Genomic DNA, 20,923 nt, shown 5'->3' on the forward strand with positions numbered 1-20,923 from the left:
TAAAATCACAGTTGTTTTTAAAGACCAACTTCTTTAATGATACATACCAGTGTTATACTAAGCTTATAAAATAAAGTTGTCTGCATGTAAATACAAGAGAAACATTAAGAAATCAATAGTGATCAGGACAGGGATTTCAATTCCTGTACAAATTTAGAAACTTAAGAGAAGATAAATTAACATACATGGCTGTGACAATATGAACATAGGTGTAGTCAACGTGATCCATTTATTGAAAAAAGAGGGCAGATCAAAGATTAGGATATTAACAGGAGATCCAGTCTTAAATGGGATGTGAAAAAGCAAACACCACACGTGGCTACTGAGGCATTTTTCTCAAGTATTGGATTCTTTGGGCAAGTTTGGAACACGGATGATTCCCACTCTCACGATACGGAAATGGAGGTATTGACAGCCTTACCCCAGTACCTCGACATACAACTGGGATAGGACATCCCACTTGTAGTTTGGGGGGGGGTTGAAGAGGGCTACAGGTTGTGAGCACATGAAATACAGGGTTTTAAGAGCCTGTTTAGCAGTAGTGAAACTTTTGGTTTTCAACTGTGTCTTCCTAAAACGTCACAGGAGTTGCCAACCATGTTGTCCCACATGTATTGCTTCACAGCTTTATTTCTGCAGTTACAAGCAATTCAAAACTACTGAATGGTCGAGGGTGAGCCTCTGAACTTCTTATCAAAGAGGATCTGTCCATCTTCCCGCAAGACAAACAGTATTGCACTTCAAGGTTATATTAACTGAGTTACAGAATCTCTTTAAGGACTGAAGCATTACTTACGCACATCCATGGCGCTTATGTGGCTGCTTAAAGATAAGCAAGAGAAATTAATTTTAAATTAATACTGCAGGGTACTGTGAAGATGACAAAGCATAGGCCCTCTGTGTACTTAGATTTCTAACGCTTAAAAGGTTCTTCCACGAGGAGGCTGGCTGGGCAGAGCAGCCCCAGCCCTGACCGTGCCCTCTCCTGGACTCAGTGGTCCAGGATCCGCAGGTTGCCAGATACGATTTTGTTCTCTAGTAGAGCTCCAGCTGGGATGTCAATCCTGTCACCATGGTTTGCAATGATGATGACTGTTCCCTGGGGAGACAGAAAAGAAAACAAGGGTTCAGAAACCTGTTACCTGTTGACGTGGAAGGAGGGTATAGGTTGTCTGAAGGAGCAGTCAAGTGTCAGCTGTACCCCAGCCAGAGCCTGAATGCATTTAGTTGTATTGTTTCTGCATACACATTTGGGGGTCTTTTCCCCCCAGAACAAAGGTTTTAAACAAGCATTACTGGAACTTCTCTAATTACCTTGCTAGCTCCTATGGCCTACAAGCAGAACTGGTAACTTAAAGACATGGTTGCTCTAAGGGCTCTTGTCTGCTTGCTTTGAAGTGGAAAAATGTTTCCCCCACCCTGGGTGTGTCCCGGGAAGGCTCCTGTTCCAGCTGAAGAGCAAATGTGGGGACAGAGGGACAGCTCAGAGCCCACAGCCTGAGCCTGTGCCAGGTGATGCAGTACCACCTTCCACCCCTGGCAGCTGCTAAACAGCCCTAGAGAACTGCAGGTGCTGCCAGGACTGGCAAGATCCGAAGGAAGAATTTGAAAGAAACAAACTTGCTCAGCTCCAACATTTGGTACTAAATTGAGAACCCCAAAGCAATGCAAAAGGGTCTGAAAAGGGGTGGTGAGGCTGAGCCAAAGGACAGAGGTGGCAGCAGTGTTTGAACAGAGATGTGACGTCTGTGGTGCTTTCAAGGTTCATAAATAAACCTCCTCTCAGCCTGAGCCTGTATGGAGCCACAGCTCTGGCAGCAACATCCTGCACTCCATCACAAGGGTCACTGTCCAGTCATGGCCTCTGCCATCTTTGGGCCAGTTATCCAACTCTCAGGAGAGCTCCTATGGACTCTGTGTACTGGCACTGCCTCAGGATCAATTGCCAACGAGCAGAGATCAATCATGTTTATTGAAGCAGCATCCACACCTCACACTCACCTTTAATGAAACATTCTTCCCAAATGTAACATCACCTGAAACTGTGAGATGATCCAGCTCCAGCATATCTGGAATACTTTCAAACCTCCGCAGGTAATCTTGAACCTTTTGGAAAGAGAAAATAAAAGAAACAGTATTAAAGATTAAGACAAGCATGGGAGGAGACTCTTGAATACTCTTCAGGAACCTTCCTATAACCTACATCTGCATCAATATAAAAGTTGCTACTTTGTAATTGTGATTTCTTTTAGAAACAAGCTGAAGAACAGTAGGGGAGCTGCCCACCAGGGCTGGGCTAGCTCTGGCGAGCCGCTGAGGGCTGCAGGAGCACCCAACATGCACGGCAAATATCTGTATTCTCACAGCCTTCACAAAGAGCAAAAGGGAAGGCCCAGGTGGGCAGAAGTAGATAAAGTAAACCTCACTTTTCACTCAGTTATTGCTATGAGCTGTGTCTTTATTCAGAGCTGAACACCAGGTGTTTACCTTTGTGAAGGAGCTTCCCAGTTTGACAAGAGGCACTGTTGGGAATTCGCGCTTCTCGCTCATCGTTAGAGACCCCGCGTTAAGGCTGTACAAATTGGACATCACAAGCAAGAGATCCGAGGTGGTCTTCACAGGCAGGAAACGACTACGAGGTACGTTTATCCCCAGAGAGTTCTCAAAACTCTTGATAGCAGCACCAACTGCGGTCTCCAGCTGGATAACATTCAAGCCTCCATCCAGAGTCTGGAAGAGAAGACTCACGTGAACACCTGGAGCAGGTCCTGGCACCCAGAACTGGAGCCCAGCATGCCCAGTCTGGCTCTGTGAGGCAGCAGTGCCTCTCACCCACCCAGAAACTTAGTTTGGGCCAGTGTCTCTAAACCCTTGCCAGCTGATTACCTTTGGGTTAACAATGATCTCCATGTCAATGGCGTTCTTCTCTTGCAGCCTTTTAATTGCAGACAGAGCTATCCACAAATTGTTGGTATTGAAAATTTTGAATTTCGACACAGACTTGAATTCATCCACGTGTGCTTTAGGGACCTGAGCTATCTCCACCAGCCTCAGCTTGTTCTCATACTGCGTCAGCGTGCCACCCTGCAAGGGGCAAGTGAGAGGGCTTAAGTCCTGTTCATGAGAAGCCAGAGAAATCCTCCCCTCAACACAGGCAGATGCACTGCTCTGGTGGCATTGAAGTTGAACCCCAGAGAAAACACTTTCTTGTTTTTAGTAACCAGCTACCAGGTTACTAATTATAGAGCATGTTTAAAGTACAGTCAGGACTGTCCAAAAATCATATTTCAGCACTCCAAGACAGTTAATTCCTTTAACAAAGGTTGTTGAGAATATTTTGCAAATGCTGCTGTCGTCAAAAATCACCCTCAGCGGTACTTTGTTAGATGATGGAAAAAGCTAAATTAAATCTAAGCATTCTTACAGTGCATTGCTGTGCTTTTATAGGGCTAAGTCAGAGCTTCCCAAATGAATACAGAGAAAATCCAAATCCTCATTCTCACATACGAAAAAAGAAAGGCAGAGCACAGCAGCAGGACAAATTACTGCAAGCTACAAATATTTGATACACGTCATAAACTTCTGAGAAATGCCACTCCTGGACTTGGTACAAAGCCAGGGGCTAGGGCAGGAGCAGATGGGCAGCTGTGCCACACAGAGCTGTGCAATGCAGGGTTGGGACGTGGCTCAGGCAGTTTTCTGTGAGACACAACTGCTGCAAACCAGCCCTCAGTGCTGTTTTCAAGGTTCCACCTTCAAGCTTCTGCCCCCAGTGTATGTGACAGTTTGGAGAAGGTGCAGAGTTGTGACCTGCACCCTGCACAAATCCCTCGTGCTTCCAGGCCAGCCCAGACTGTCCCCTCATCTGCTGCTGCCCAGAGCACAGATCAAATCTGTTCCATGAATTACAACTTCCTAAACTTGCTGATTTTGTGCATCTCAAATTAGATCTGAGCGGATGTGTGAAATGGTGCCTAAAATAGCTCTGAGGAGACTGGGTGTATGCCTGAATCCATGGATTGAGAGGAGGCTGGAGATGGCCACCAACACTCTCAGACTCTCACCCATCTCCCTTTACCTTCACATCCGCCCGGGTTTTGTTTGTGACTTCCATGACAAATTCACAGCGTTTTCCGTTGGGTGGGTTCATGAGGTGGTTAAGAATGTAAAGGTCCACAGTGGCACCCAAATTATCTATATTGGACACAAAAATATATTCCTTTCCCTCTGCAATGAGGTTGTCCAGCAGCCCAGAGTTGTAGAAGCTGGCGTAGATGTCTCCATGGCCTGGAGGGTACCAGCACTCCGTGTTCTCTCCTGAGTAAGAGACATCCTTGGCTATTGGCAGCAGAGTTTCCTTGTTAATTCTGGGATACCTGTGAGGACAATGGGTCTTGTTACATCCTCACCAGTGTCAGACTAGCATTAAATAAAAATATTACAGTTAAGGTGCAGCTCCATGGGCTTCTGGAAGTGCGCTTTTCCTGAGTATTCTGAACTGAAAGACCCTCCCACATTCTGAGCTGTCACTGAAAAGCTACAGAATGCAATCCACTCAAGGATGTAAAGGCACAGTTCTCAGGCCACACTGCAAACCAGCTTTCCTCTGACAGGAAGGTCCAGAGCATATCAAACACCCTCTGACCCCAACAGCCACCTGGACTACAGTTGTTCTTAATAGGGAACCATGGTCTGTCTCCCTCCAGAGCCCAAGGATACTGACAGAAAATTCAGGAATCAAGGGGCCAGCAGCCAGTACACCACTATTTGTACATTTCTTAGAAACTGGGGCCCACACCCCCCCTCTGCCCAGTTTTAATACATTGCCCTGGACTCTGCCCAACCCCCTGATGTTTCAGTCTCAGCACAGGCCCAAAAGAGACTGAACACAGGTACAGAAGACACCATTGCTACCCCAGCACATCAAACTCAAATGCACCCCATTTGGACTATGGACAAACAAGCTGTTTTCTTCTACCCCGAGTGGAGAAGTCTTTTGATACCTGCTTTGATTAAAAGTATATATCTTCACACGGCTGTGGCTGTATTTCTGCAGGATTTTCTTTGTGTCATCGTCTGTGTTGAAGGAATTCATGAGAACCAGAGGAACATCGGTGTTGTAGGATTTGTTTAAATGCTGAGGTGGGAAATAAATGGTAAATTCAGCATGTATTATTAGCTTTAACTCCTGACACCTGAGATTTTGGGAGAAAGAAATTAGGTGAAATGGAAATAATGAATGCATGAGTAAAAAAAAAGAGATGCACTTATGCTACAAAAATAATAATAAATCAGGTAAAGGAAAATAAATCCTTGTTAGTTGTAAAAATAAGACCCACACTAATTAATGTATCTTTAATTAGTGAATCTTTGGTTTTAAACCTGCATTGAGGGCTAAAATTTGAAACCACAATGCCACAAAATGATCCCTTTAAGTTTTAGCTACTGTTGATTACAAAAGGCATGTTTTCCATCAAATCATTGTAGTCTGTCAAGGTGACATTTCCACACTGTCTCTGCACAGGAAGCACTTCCACGTTTTCTTAGCAGACAGAGATGGACAATTGTATCAAGAGCACATAATAAATGAAATGTCACCATGTTAATTATTTGGGAATCTATAGCATGGAGCTGAAATACAGAAGAGCATTTCCACGTGCACAACAAAGGCAAAAATAAAATAATCAGAGATCACAGCAGTTCTGCTGAAAATAGACGGGGCAGGGGGAAAAGAGAAAGACCCTTGAGTGAATTTTAAGCTTCATGTATCAGCTCACCCTACTCTGCTGGAGCATTTGGGGTCATTACACTCTGGTGGAGTCAGAGACTTCCACAGTGATGCTCTGGAGAAAGGGCATCAGCTGGATGTAAATTTGAGTTTACCACAGAACCATCAACACACATGGGAGAGCCACTCCAAACACTGAGGCAAAAACTGTTGGCACTCCAGAAACCAGGGAGCAGGCACACCCCACCTCCTACTCTAATAATTGTCTTCCTTCTCTGCTCTAAGAGGAATACTGAGCATTAAAAACATAAGCCAAAATGTCCTCTCCCAACACCAGCAGCTGTTATTTTCTTTTGCTCTTCTTTCCTCAGAGGAAAATGCCAACAATCTCTTCCAGTGCAAGAGTTTAAAAGCATGAAGGAACTTGGAGCTGCTGTGAAAAGCTTTGTTCTAACGCACATAAAAAATCCCTTTTTGAAAAGAGAAACTTGCAGCTGGAGGAGTCGGAAACAAGCCCAGGAGTCATCCAGGCCAGACAAGCTCTACAGTGTGACTGCTTGTGTTCCTGGACACCATCCCCCTGTCCAGGCTGGTGTGCACAGCCTGGATCACACTTGTGCTAACACGTGTGAGGGGCACAGAGTTCAGTCACCGACGGCGCCGTCCCTTTCGTGTCTGTTCTTCCCAACGGAATTCTCTGCTTCACCCCAGCACCAGACCTCATCTCCCTCTCCTCTTTCTTTTGGCAAGCCTCCACTTGATCCCTCTTAGCCAGCCATGCAGGAGCAGCTCAGTGTGAGCTGCCTCCTCCAACGCAGCGAGCAAAGCTCATCCGACGTTACCTCGATCTGCTGCACGGTCAGGTCCAGGAAGGTGTTCTCGTTGCGCACCCCGATGAGGCTCTTGGGGCCTTTGCAGCCCATGCTTGTGCCCAAGCCACCATTGAGCTTCACCACCACCAGCTTGTTCAAGACAGAAGCAATGTTATCGGGCAGGCCTCTGGCCTTGATCTTCTCATAGGGCTGGATCTGGGAAAACAAACGAACAACAAAGGAACAACCCCCAAACCCAGCAGTCAGATATTCAGAAAGAAATTACTTTCTCTAAAATCTTGCAAAACTTACAATCTGGTGATAAAACTCATTTATTCACATGCCTTATGACACTAAGGAACATCTGCAAAGTGAGTATACAGTAACTGTTTTGTTATGATACAAATAACCTGGTTTGTTACTATAATAACCTCTTTTCTCAAGAGGTTCTACAGACTTTGTGACACCAGGCACCATTAGCTTCATTCAGATGAGAAGTCAGGCCAATTACACCACTTGTCAGAACCCTGTTCCTGCCCTGCAGAAGGGCAGGGGGTTTCCTTGGGGACCATCTAACTCACTGCCCCATAGGATGGCCCCTCTCCCCCTCCAGTCAGGCTACAATTTAAGAATTTTCTCTACATGCAAGGCATATAACTTTCCTTCCCTGAGCAGCTTAAACACATAGATTTTTTTTTTTTTTTTTGCCCTCTGACGTTGTCAAGGGCAACATTCTTGGGAAAATGTTGGTTCTTTAACTCAGTCTACACTGATTCTTATTCCAGCCACTACTCTGATACACTTCATTTCTCCTGACAGCATGATAGGGAGTGGAAGAGAGTTCCTAGTTCTTATTCTGCTCTTTTCAGAATGTTTTCATCCAGCTCATAACAGACCTTACAGGAAGTCTTCTACCTGATTGACAGCTGTTTCCTACAGGTTTCAAAACAGAGTCTGGGCTACATTTGGGGCTCATGATGGAGAGCAAAATCAGGCTCATAATGACAGTATGCCTCACATTAGGTACTGTTGCCCCCTTACAAAAAGCACCTAAGTCAAAGAAATAATGGTAGCAATGCCTCAGTAAGAATCATGCCAAAACTGTTAGACCAGAATCAATACAATTATCTTTCAGCCGGCCCTTCTAGAGATTGTCTTTTGAAGAAAAGCCCTGGTGTTCCAGAGCTGCAGCATTTTAACAGCTAGAACATTATTTTAATTCTGATAAGGGGTGTGTAAGATCCACAGTGGTTTCCAAAACCAAATACAGAGTAGTTTTCAGAGCTGTGTTTGCTTTGGGCAAGGGCTGGGGTTCAAATGGAAATTCACACTGCCCTGGAACAAGAGTCATATTTCTCACTGGGATACGCGGGGGTAGGGAGGACGGCTTGTGCAATTCCGGCATTCCGGGACACCACGGGCAGCACATCAGGGCAGATCCCTCACAGTAGGGAAACTCTGCCCATGGGATCTGGAAAGCCTAGAGGATGCATGGCTAGAGAAGAAAACTCCACGTGGAGGTCTCATGGCTGGGACAGAAACAGCACCGCAATCACTGTCATTTCATGAGGACACAGGCAGGAGCTTCCTTCCAAACTGCCAAGAAATTTTCAGGAACAGAAGTGCACAAAAAGTCTCTTGCTGTGCTTTGTCAACAACAGAGATTATGTTCAGGCTGAAACAACCTGAAAAACAACTGCTCTTCTCATTAACAATGAGATGATAAATCCTGGGTTTAATGTCTTGGAGGTGCATCAGGAAGCTCAATGAACACCCTGCTACCAGCAGGACATACAAAGATTTACGCTCAGATTTACTGCTTCCCATCCACTCCAAGGTCAGGAACACCCTGCATTAGACTTGTACATGGATTAAAAACATCTCATCTCGAGCTTTAGCTGGGTGGGATGTGAGTCACATCTATGATGTTCTGACACTGTCTGAACATCCAAAAAAATTATCTCAACTTTCAAGTCTCACTATGTTCTTCTTGCATCACTTACCAAAAAGCAGAAAGTCTGACACTCAGTTCGGGGCCAGACTGCCTCAAAGATCATTTGCTTTTGCTAAAGTGCCAAGTACCTTTTGATGCTTTCACTAGCATGCCTGAAACCAGCATTTGCAGGACGTTCAGAGTAGAATTCCTGAAGAAGGTAACAGTTCCATCAAGGACTCAGTTTACTGGATGTTGCACCAGTTACAACACAAAATTTATGACTCAGCCTCACTAAATGTTTCAGTTTCTTCTGGCACAGGCATTGGAAACATCAACTTGGCAATAAAGCCCTGGATCTTGAAGGGTCTTTAATTCAGAGAATAACAAATGTCAAAAAGTCAAGTTCCAGCAGGAACATTGCAGCACCAGGACTGCTGGATGCCAGTGCTATCAATCCAGCAGTTCCAGCCATGTGCAGGCACTAATATGCACAAATACCTCATCGCCTACAAGCCCATACATAACAGGAGAGTGCTCCACGGCAATAAAAATCAATTCTTGCTCTAAGGGTTTGGAACTGTGTGCTTGACAAGTAGGTGCTGATGGGGAAATTCTTCAGGAAAAAGCAGGGGCAGGAATGCCATGCCTTACAGATGCATGGCTGCAGTGTTACTCGTTTGGGACACATCTGGCAGCCCTGGTTTAGGACTCTAAGATGACACATGCAGCTTCTTTTGTTTCGCAGCCAATGTCACAAAAGTGATTTCTTGGAACAGCCTGGATGAGGCAATGTTGGGAGTTTGACTAACAGATTCCAGCAGCCTACTCCTACTGCAAGGAGGCTTGCAAGAGTATGTCAGAGACAGACAAAATGAGCATCGGGGCTGTCATGGTGGGCAGACCGGAAAGGACGCGCCCCTATTAGTTAATATGTACTTACAGTTTGAGGAAACATTTACTCAGCACCAAGGGACAGTTCTGGAAATAGCACCACACTAAGAGGTCTCTGCCCTCATGAGACCCCACCTGCAGTGCTGCACCCAGATCTGGAGTCCTCAGCACAGGAAATCTGTGGACCTGTTAGAGCAGTGCAGAGGAGAGCCACAAAGGTGATCAGAAAGAGAAGAGCCCTCCTGTGAGGTCAGGGTGAGGAGAGCTGGGGGTGGTCAGCCTGGAGAAGAGGAGGCTTTGGGAGACCTTAGAGCAGCCTTCCAGCACCTGGAGGGGGCTTACAGAGGAAGAGAGACTCCTTACACAGGCTGATACAGATAGGAGGAGGAGAATAGTTTCCAACTACAAGAGGTGAGATTTATATCAGATCTTAGGAAGAAGTTCTTTACTCTGAGGGTACTAAAGCAGAGGAATGGGTCAGCCAGAGAAGCTGTGGCTGCTCCATCCCTGGAGGTGTTCAAGGCCAAGTTCAGTAGGGCTTGGAGCAGTCTGGTCTAGTGGAAGATGTCCCTGTGCAGGGCAGAGGGGTGGAACAAGACAATTTTTAAGATCCCTTCCAAACCATTCCATGATTCTATGAACCCTTAAAACTTGTTTCCAAAGTTGAAGATTAAGAAAATATTTAGCTTTCGAGTAAGGGCATAACATTCATTCTTTTCCTTCATGATATAGCTCACTGAGGTGACAACCTGAGCTGCAGACAAGAATCCAACCTCTGGGGAAGAAAAAAACAAAGGCTCTAATAGACAAGCTCCTTTCACACTCACATTGCTTCAGATGCTCTCTTTACATCCCAGATGAGGTTCTGCATTGCTGTTCTGAGGTTAACTTGATCACTGCAGTTCTCAGAGGCCTCCCAGCAGGACTTTGCTATTGCTTCCAATTCAAACAAACAGATGGCTGTAATCTACATCGAGGGGATTAAGTTACACTTGCCATGTCCACATTCTTTACCTCCTCTCCCTGTTAACTGGCACTCTCAGTGAACTTTCTTCTCTGGAGACTGTAACAGTAATGGGTCCTAACTATGCGAGCTATCACTGTAAGCCTTTGGACATATGCAAGCAAAGCATCTGGAAGGAAAAAACAAGTCAGAGGTTTACCAATATAGTGTGAAATGGGTTCAATCTTCTGTTACTGTCATCAGTATAAGCTGTCACACTGAAAATGTGGAGGTCAGGGATGAAATCTCCCATTGCAGAGAAAAACAGGAATACTACAAAGCAATCATTTCTGTTTCAATTTACTGACAGGAGACTTTACTTGTCTTCAGGAAGAAGCAGAAGCTACATTCAGAGAACAGATACAACAGATAACACACTAGATGGCCCATAGAAGTCTCATCAGAAATTCTGCTTCTGCACAGCACTGTCCCTTGGCACTGGGCAAAAACCTGAAACACTCTTCCCCACCCAACAGACAAAGCCATATATCCCATAAACTATTCATGTGTGGCAGCAGCTCTCTGGCCACAGAGAGCAGGCACAGACTTCCCCAGGCATTGTCCTGGGGAGGGCTGTGAGAGGATCAGAGAAAAGAATGAGAAACAATTCTTATCTCCACTTGCTGCACCTGTTGCTGTGCACATGTGGAATGTGCTATGGAGATTTGCTTACCAAAGGGTGATTTCTTAATTGGACACTGGATGATGTTTGGATTGATTGACCAATTAGGTCAAAGCTGTATGGGACTGTCTGTAAGGGTTAGGAGCTTCTTACTAAGTACAGCATAGTATAAGATAGAACAATAAAGCAATTTATCAGCCTTCTGCAATCATGGAGTCAATGCTAATTATTTCCCCTTTGTGGAGTCACATGACATTCATGAACTTTTTTAAGCTGCTAAATAAATAAAAAAGCAACAAACCCATACTTTGGCAGATTATTTGTGTGTCTCTGTTTACAGATACACATGTATGTCTGTGTGTTTATACACACAGAGGCACATAGATACCTCAACATATGCCTTCTGCTCTACTAGGGATCAGCTGAAAATTAGACTTGCCAGAATTCCCAGCAGCAAAGCAATTCTCCAAAACAATCACAGGCAAATAAATTCACACTGCAAAGAATTTGGTGCCTTCTAGGCCATGATCCTTGCAGTGTGAAATTATCCATGCAGCCAAGCATCCCACCACCTCATAAAACAAGGTCATTTCTACAGGCAATTATAAGTCACTTGCAATTATAAATCACTTGCAAGATTATCAGCAAACACTTCTTCTATGCACCAACCCCTGTTGGTGCTGTTTTAACAAGAGCAAGAGGAGAATATGCTCTGAGGTTTTATAGCTGGGAAAAGAAAACTCAATTGGAACTGAAGCACTCAAACTAAATATGTGTTCACAGATGGATACCTGCCCCAAAGAACTCAGTACTGCAGCCCTTCAAAAGTTATCCCTCTTTAGCCCTTCTAAAAGCTCATACTGTTCTTACCCATGCTAGCTAGACCAGTAATTATGAAATTCTGGTCTTTATGACATCAACTTTCATTTAATAATTCCATATTTCATACTCCTCAGTAAAGAACAATTTGGGAGAAGGTCCCTTGGGATGTGTCTTATGAGGAGCCCTTTTCATTTTCCATAGTATGTCCCTGACATGACTGATGCATACAGCAGGGAGAGATAGAAATCTTATGGCCAGCAAAAATGAGAAAAGAAAAAAAAATAAGAAATTTAACTTTGCTCTCAGTTTTCACAAGCACTCAAATCCACCTACTGTCAGATCAGGAAGTCCAAGTATCCCTAAAGAAAGGGGTATTTACTATGATGTGAAGAAAGCATGGAAGGAAGTTTGTTAGCCGGTATTTTGCCCTAGCTCTCTTCTGTGGCACTTAACAAGCATGATTACTTGATTTAGAGTTCATGCCAGGAAGCAAAATTTCATTTCCCATCATGCATGTATCTCATCAGACCAGAAGTCACCTGATTTTGAAGGTCACTGATTTTGCAGAATTTTTACCTTTCTCTCATCAAAAGTTGCTACATAGCATAGGGACACATTTGAGAATGAGCAGTACAGGCCATAAGGAAATATGAGCAGTACAGGCCATAAGGAAATAAGAGAGATACTCTTTCTAATTCTGCCCTTCTCACTCAGCCCTCTGTGACCTTAAGTTAGTTCTTTTTTAGCAGCTTGCCATGCTTGGGAATACCCCATGCCTGGGTACATGCCCTCAGTCTATTTCAGAGCCTTACCACCACCTCCAGTTTGACATCTGCTCCAGATGTCCTACCTGGGGCACTTTCAGACCTTTACAGGACTTGTAAGTTTTTCCACTGAAGGTGTGCAAAACTTGAAAAATAGCCAACAGCTCTTCCTCTCCACAAAGCACTCATTCACTCACATCAAACTTCTGTAATTTAATCCCTTCTCTTGGCACAGGGAACAGTTTATTCCTTTGATTGTCCTAACTACCTTCTTACATATTTAAAAGACCTCTCATCCCCTCAGAGTCTCAGCACCTACACTGAAAGAAATCCCCTTTTCTTCAGCATTCCTTGTAAGCCATCTTATCTAGAACTCCAATTTCCCACCCTGGCCTCTTCATTGAGGGCAGACTTCTCTCTCCAAAGCAACACTTCATTCACTGTTACAGTACAGAAGAGAGAGACATCACATGTTTTTGAAGTTAAAAGAAAACACTCAACCTTGGAAAAACCCTAGACTTGCTCTAAAACAGCATCATTCTTCAACGCTTTATAGAGCAGCCCTGCATCTGTTCTGGAAGTAACTGGACAGCCTGCCTTTCATGGGGAACAGAGCCTCGATTGAGGCACACAGAGAGCCTCAGAGAAACCACAGGCCTGGGAGCACACAGAGCTCCTGCAATATGCCAAGATCACTGGGCTGGGAAAAGCAAGAATTTGTAGCACAACTACACCATTCGTTACACAAGAGTCAAAGGACAGCCTAAGGCCACTGATGAATCAGTAAAATGAGGTTAGGTTTAATAGGAAGTATTTATTTCAGTACTAAACAGTGCTGAAAAAATACATGGTGCTTTTTCAGCAGCAGCTCAAATTACAGGTTATAAGTTACAACAACATAGACAACATTAGAAAATCAGGCTCCAACCCCCCTACAGTCAACTCCTTGTTCCAGATCCCTCACTTCTGCTGAGCTGTTGCAGGTTACAGAAGCTGCTAAATGAGCTCTATTACCCAGCCCACTTGCCATATGTCCCTTTCAAATTATTAAACATAAAGGATGGCTGGAAACAGTCTCATCTGAGATGTGCAACCCTCTTCTACGAGCAGGAGGGAAAGGGGAACAACAAAGGTCCTCCCTACTTCCCCTTTAACACAGGTTTCCTCCAGAGAAGGCACCAAATGGTGAGGTGGCATCTGTCCCATTATTGTTCCCCTGCTCCCAGAGCAGCTAACAAAATAATACCAAAGAACTTGACACATATGGTAAGCAGAATCTGATGTTCAGGAAGACATACAACATATGTCAACAAATAATTATTTCTCAGTTAGAACCCAAAGTGTTGTCCTACATGGTTTTATAGAACCACATCAGACAGACCCATTCAATGGTGAATACATCATTTGCCTTAAGTAGCAATTATCAGTTTTATTTTCCTTACACACTGTCACATAATCACAACTTACAGAATCTTCTGGAGGTCTCTGAATCTTCCCCCAGTCCACAGATGGTCCCTTTTCTTGTAGGAATCTATGAAATAGCTTCTTAAATCCTTCCAGGTCCTTTTTAGTGTGCTACAAAGAAGAAATGCATTAGTTAATGCTGGCATTCAATGCACACCTACTCAATCACAGAAGCATTTCTACAAATTGATGTACAGTCTATTCGCTAGAGTAATTTCATTAGCACTCAAGTAGACATGCTAAACTTTATGTAAAATTCCAGAAGTTACCAAAAGCTCATTTTCACTAAAACTCAGAGTACAAAACCAACTTAGATACACAACAAGTCTTGTCAAAATCATAACCACTACAATTTGGCCCAACATTTAAGATAACAGCTTTACCCTCCTTTTCTGTAATCCATTGAAGATTACACAGAACCTTTAATAACTAAAGATGATTAAACACTTAATAACTCCATCACCCAGTCTAGAGGGAAGAGAAAGTCTCCTACTGACATTGTATCCTGGCTACTCTTCCACACAGGATCAGAGCACATCCTAAAAGAAAGGACCTGGAAATCTGTGATTTACCTCCTTTCTGAGATTTGCCTCAATGTCCTGCATCCCATTTCTCATGCTCTGAGCAGCATCCACTCCGTGCTCCTTACCTCTATCTCATTTGAGTGTGCGGTCGCAAGGATCTTATCAAGTTCTACTTTCATTGAATACTCCAGCTCCTGCCGAATGACTTCCTGAAACTGTGAGGAGCCAGCTTGAGACATTGCTTGGCTGAAATCTTGAATGAAAATAAAAGAAAATTATTTTTTTTAAAACCCCAAACCAACTTATTTAGACTACAAACAGCCTTCAATTTTCTTTAAAAAGACTGATAAACTCATAAAATCCAGTCTTGTTTTATCACTGTGCTAGCATTCCAGGAATTTAAAGTTTTTGTTCCTAGTTACTTGGGGAACAGATATTAAACTGGGCCAAAGAATAATGACCCTTCTTTCAAAACTCAAAAGCACCCCAAAGGACGAATGGTCCGTCTCAAGAAGTATCCAAAAATCTGCAGCATTGCACTTTTTTACTAGAGAAGTCACATCCTATCACATCAACACACTTTAGCAAGTAGAATTGTGAAAAATAAGAATTTTCTTACTGAAAAGTTATGTAGAATACTGTGATTGAAGGTATCCCTCTGCTCCACAAGCAAATATAAACATAAGCTTTAATTATTTACACAGTGCACTTTCAGAGGATCTTCTGTTTGTTCCAGTAAACATTCCCTTACTTTGTCATGAGTATTTTCACACTACAGCATGCATTTCAGTTACTAAGCAACCTAGAAAATTGGGCTGTCTATCACTTCAGCATTTGTTTTGTTTTTGAGAGTGATAAACTCCACAAATGTGAAAAAGAGTAAATACACAAATATTCTATAAAGTCCACCCTGCAGAAAGAACCGGGAGAGAACACGACTTTATTTTCCAACAGAAAGCATTGGAAGCGAGTGTATTCTCAAAAGACATTCTGAGTATGTTCTCTAAAGACCTCAGTTAATTTAATTTCTGCCAAATCCCTTGAGTGATCACTTCCCTGTAACACAGAGAGTGATGTATTGCCAAATATAGCTGGATTTTAGAAACACCCTGAATACTAGTGCAAAAAAGGGACAGGAGGCAACTTCACAAGTGAACAGAGCAACACTGACAGAAAACATTGTTAGAAGAGGAACCTGCATTTAAAGTCTACTTATTGAGAACATGCATTAAAAGGCTCTTCTATTGAGAATGTCTAAGAAAGCCAAAAATGGTTCATTTTAATGCAATTTTGATTTTATTTTATTTTTCTAAGCAAAGTATTCCACAGCCTCAGCCTCAGTGACAGTATCTAATCCTTGCTTTGAAGCCCACAGAAGCCATTTTCCTGACTGCACTGTTTTGCAGGTAGGGGAGGGAGAGAAAAAAAAAAAAAAAAAAAGACAGACAAGTGCTGCAGTGCACATAGTATGTGTGGTGCAACACGGGAAAACACCAGCTCAAGATGAACAGTACCCTGAACAATAGGTCCTTTTTTAATCAAATGCTTCATTTAGTAGTAAAAGCAGGTAAGAGTTGAAAGCCTGCTAGGCGTATCTTTCCGGGTCAAATGTGTGAAAACACAGGCAGCTCTCCACCAGGAAGCACTTTTTCCTACAGAAAAACAAGGAGGTCTGTACCAGCTTCATGCTTAATACCAAACTGCTACAAGAACTCCCTTCATTCCCCCCCTTTGGGGCGATGCACGCCGAAACCACTGCCAGGAGATGCTTTCACATGTTTCCAATCCTCCCTGCAACATGTTACAATACACCACTTCTGCTACAACAACAACAACCGCGGCCCTTTCTCATTTCTGGCCGGCCTGTAAAACATCTGAACCTCCCAGTGTGATGCAACACATCTCGTAAGGAACTCTGCAAATCCCAAGTCTCAGCAGAGACCTTCAGTCGTGCTGTGGAACACACTGGGGGCTGAGGGAGGCACAGCCAGCCTCCCTGGGCTGCCATGTAAGTAGGAAGAGCTTGTTCTGCTCATATTAACCAAAAGACTTGTGTCTACCAGAAAAAAGCACTTAGAGACTAAGCAACATCACAAACAAATAGAGACAAAAAGACATCAGAAAAGTAAATATATGCCAATGTCCTAGCTTAGGGGTCTTTTTTTTCTGGAATATTCTAAGTTCTTCACAAACTGAATGAGCAAATGCTAAACATGTTTGATCACCAACACCGTCACCCGAAAGCAAAGCAGACCTGTTGCTATTTCCAGTACCAGCAGCAGCTGGATGGGACAGCTCTTACTGAACCCCAGCCTGCCAAAGCTGCCACTGCCATACCCTTCATCAGCACTGAGGGATATTTAGGCTTTGCATTTAACATTTATCAACTACTGTGACCCCTCAGCCTCACCCAGACCCAGCGTGTCAGGACACAGCTGCTCAGGCAGAGCATTGCTAGTGCTGCTAGTCCAATTATTATTATTACAGGGAAAGAGAGAGGAAGGATATGGCTGGAGTCCATAAAAACACGTGCTTGCCTGGTGTAAGAAAAGTATCTATTCTGCATGGGTAAGAATGTGAATACTGTAACTAAGAGCAAAAAGAAAAACAGCAAGCCACAGCTCTTCTACTCTTAACATGCCACTGTGAGGCAGAGGCTTTGAGCATTTATCTTGGAAATGACCACCAGGACTTGGGCTGCACTCTGTAAAGGCTCCCCAAAGCAGCACTGGTGCATGATATCAGTGAATGTGGCTCTCCTTGTTCCTGCTGCCCCTCAGAGCTTTTGGGACGGAGCTGGTATTCACACATCTCAGCTGGCAGAAAGACAACTGCAGTCCTTTAACACAAACTACAGCTGAATTTAACAGCCTGGGTGAAGACTGATTTCCCTTTCCACCCAGCAGCAACAAGGAAGTTGAAAGGCCAGTGCAACTGCATAGCTGAAAGCAGTTCTTCCCTGCAGGTAACTAAAAATTCCTAAGGCCATAATGAAAAGTAGTTAGTGTGCCCTTTAATAATCAGATGGAGGCTGGGGTGCTGGATAATCGCAGGAAGAGATTTCCAAGGATAGACGTGGCCATAAAATCCCAAATAACGTTAAAAAGAAATGCCTCTTCCAAACTATTTCGCAATCAATGCCTCATATTTCAGCCTAAGCCCACTTCTATGAAACCAGTGTTCTTGAACACTCATCAGACGTAAAAAAAAGGGTGGGATAAGGTAGTGGAAGACTCTTGGGGGACCTGCCCACACAGGAAATGAGCACAGACCAGAAGAGCATGACTAAATAGCTGAGACTTCGGAGAACACTGGGCTTTGCAAAAACAACCACACAGGATATCTCCCGTTAATGCCTTTGGTAGAAAGCGTTCCCCCAAGCAGCAGAGACAGGCCGGCACTTCAGTCAAGTTCATGGTGGTGTTTGATGCCTGGAGAATTTCACTCCAACCCTCCTGCCCCCATCCACTGTTATTTCTAGCAGGCTTTTGTGCTCTGCTCTGACTGCTAACCTGGCCCCTGCCCTCACAGCACAAGCTACAGCACACAAGAGTACTGGCAGGTTTATGATGCCTAATTTTATAAGTGACGTGGGAAAAACAAATCATGGTATATCAGAGCTAGCTAATAGAAAGGAGGACTTTGTACACTACCAGGAACAATACAAGAGGCAGATCTCCTCAGGAAAACTGCACAAGAACAGAACAGTGGTCACCTCTTACTGAGGGGCTTGCACATACTTCCTTTCTGCTGTCCTTCCTCTTATTCTACATTAAAAGCAAAGAAAATGTTAAGATTGATTAATTTTGTTCATTAACCCGCTGCTCAGAAGAGAACTTCACTGCCTTGGTACTATGTGTACAAGGAGGCAGCACAGGAGGGAGTTGTGGGACAAGTCAAGCAAGAACTTCTCTCACAAAAAAATAGGGAATCTCTTGGGCTGAGGGTTATGAATTGTGATTACTTTGCAATCCAAGTAAGTATACAGAAAGTCCTACAGCAGAAAATTATTTAGGTCTCCCTGGAGCCAGAGAAATGCATAAAACCCAAGAAGGGTGGCCAGTAAGTTACAACACTCAGCTAAACTTTAAATGCTCTACCCTTGAACTCTGTGCTCAGGGTACAGAGTGAATGCCTTAACTTCCAATGATTCCACTTAAAGTTCAAGGCAATTTTTATCTCTGGCAGGGATAAAAGTCTGTCTCTTTAAATACCCACACTATAATGTGCAATGCTAACAAACACTACTTTGAATTTTAGAACTGAACATACCCACTCAGCCTCTACAAACATTTTCCTACTACTACAGGCAAAATTTGCCAACACATGCTGGACTGAAGCGTACGTGAAGTGAAACCTTTATGCCCTGACTCTTCTTGACAGATGAGCACATTAGCCTAAGCTAACTCAGAAATTTGCAACCTAGGAAGCTGCTCCTGCCAGCTGAACACACCAAGAATTTAGGTGCTACAGTCAGACACAGCTGAATTTCCCAGTTTAGCAGACAATCCTCATGCTAAAAATATCACTTGACATGACAACATGTTTTAGTACTATTGGCCTGACAAAAGAGTATCTAAACAGTGGATGGTTTGGGGTTTTTTTTTAAGGCTTTCAGGATTGTCCAACCTCTGGTAATATTTTAAAAACCAATTATGATCATTACATAGGTTTCTACAGCTTTCTGTTTCAGAAATAACAGCACTTCTCTGCAAGATGGCTACCTTCAGCAGTAGCCTGAGATAAGCCAATTCCATTTTAAAAGAACAATTAGCAATATATTTTCCTAATCAACTTCACAAGGGCTTATCTTGATAACTTTCAGAGTGGCCCGTTGAGCAACATGCTGGCAACACTTTCCTCCTCCAGCTGCCTGCTTTCTGCCCAGGTGTCACAGGGCATTTGTAGACAGGTGATGCCTTCACACAGCCAGCATTGTCCAGCCCTGGACATCCACTAAGTGATGGACAGTGATTTCCCAGAGCCTGCCAAGGCCCTCAGTTGCCTGCAACACCCAAGTCTGTACAACATACGACCTACTCGTGTTCCTTCTGCAGGCAGCATTCCATTTGTCGATAGGCCTGCGTGGATTTATATTAAGGAACCCTATAGGTACATATTTCATTACAAAAAAAAAAAAAAAAAAAAAAAGCACACCCGCACCACGAGGAATATAGGAAAACAGGGAAAGAAAACTGCAACGGCAATGCACCAAAGTAATTTTTCTTCCCAAAATGACCTCTTGCGGGCTGGTTCCCTGTTTCACAGGGAATCCGAAACTCAGACCACGTACACACAAACGCTCACACATGCGGAGAGGAGTAAAGGAGAGCGCCGGAGCCTACCGGGATCAAAAAACGCCAAAACACACTCAAGCCTCAGGGAAAAAAAAAAAAAAAGGAAACGAAAGAAGAAGAGGAAAAAAGCGAAGACGTTCAACCTCGGCATCCATCCTCCCACAACTTTAGCAGACGGCTTAGCGGACAGGGGAGATTTGTGCTGGCGAGGTCCCGCAGGATCCCCCAGCCCCTGGCCGCGCACAGCCCTGGGCGCAGCCCCGCCGCCCGGTTCCGCCGTGCGCCCGCACAGCCGAACCGAGCCGGGCCGGCCCCGCCGCCGGCTCACGGACAGGGCTCCGGGGCAGCCCGGACACACCGCAGCCCGGCGGCTGCCCCCGAGCCACCGGGAGCGCGGACCCAAAACAGAGCGCAGCCCCGCGGGCGCACGGCAGAGGGGCCGAGAAAAACACAGCGCGTCAGCTTACCTTTCAGGAGAGCCGACATTTTCGCGCTTTAATAAATAAACAAGCACTTGGATCAACACGGAGCGCCTCGCTCGGGGGGTTCCGCCCCGCGGCGGGCAGCGAAGGGCCGGAGCGCGGCTGCCGCCCCTGCGGAGGCTGCGGCGGGAGAGGCGGCGACCCCGGCCTCGCTGGGAGCTCCCGCCCGCCGCCCGCCGCGCTGCCCCTCCGCCGAGCAGTCCCTCCCGGGCCGGCGGGCGGGCGGCGAACCCCGAGCAATTTAAATTTCATCAATGGAAGAGGCGGACCCGCCGCGCCCCGGGTTTCACCACCCCCGACCCTCCCCTCCCCTCCCCGACGGGCCGGGCCGCCCACCTCCCCGGGGAGCTCCCGGCGCGGCTCCTCCCCGCTCCGGGACGCGATGGGACGGGACAGGCCGGGCCGGGCCGGGCCGGCGCGGCCGCCCCGCGCTCCGCCCGCCCCGCGCGGCCGCCAGGCCGGGGGCGGCCCCGCCCCGCCCCACCGCCGCCCCGGGCCGGGCCGGGCCGCGCCGCGGGGCCCCCCCGCCCGGGCCGGGCGGTGCCGGCGGCGGCCGCGCCGAACCCACCTCGTCCTGC

The 20,923-nt window shown here is 45.2% G+C and overlaps 1 protein-coding gene across 1 annotated transcript; it reads right to left on the reverse strand.

Moving 5' to 3' along the window:
• Window positions 1–11: 11 nt before the first annotated feature.
• Window positions 12–20,596, reverse strand: UGP2 (UDP-glucose pyrophosphorylase 2). Its single transcript, XM_084203155.1, has 10 exons — window positions 20,331–20,596; window positions 14,692–14,819; window positions 14,046–14,153; window positions 6,571–6,756; window positions 5,004–5,137; window positions 4,079–4,376; window positions 2,887–3,084; window positions 2,488–2,730; window positions 2,002–2,106; window positions 12–1,099 (listed from the first exon to the last, which is right to left on the reverse strand). The coding sequence occupies exons 1-10, from the start codon at window positions 20,347–20,349 to the stop codon at window positions 992–994; spliced, it is 1,527 nt and encodes a 508-aa protein (XP_084059281.1). The 5' UTR covers window positions 20,350–20,596; the 3' UTR covers window positions 12–991.
• Between the last annotated feature and the right edge of the window lie 327 nt (window positions 20,597–20,923).

This window comes from Fringilla coelebs, assembly GCF_963513975.1.
Source record: "Fringilla coelebs genome assembly, chromosome: 3".
Taxonomy (NCBI): Eukaryota; Metazoa; Chordata; class Aves; order Passeriformes; family Fringillidae; genus Fringilla; species Fringilla coelebs.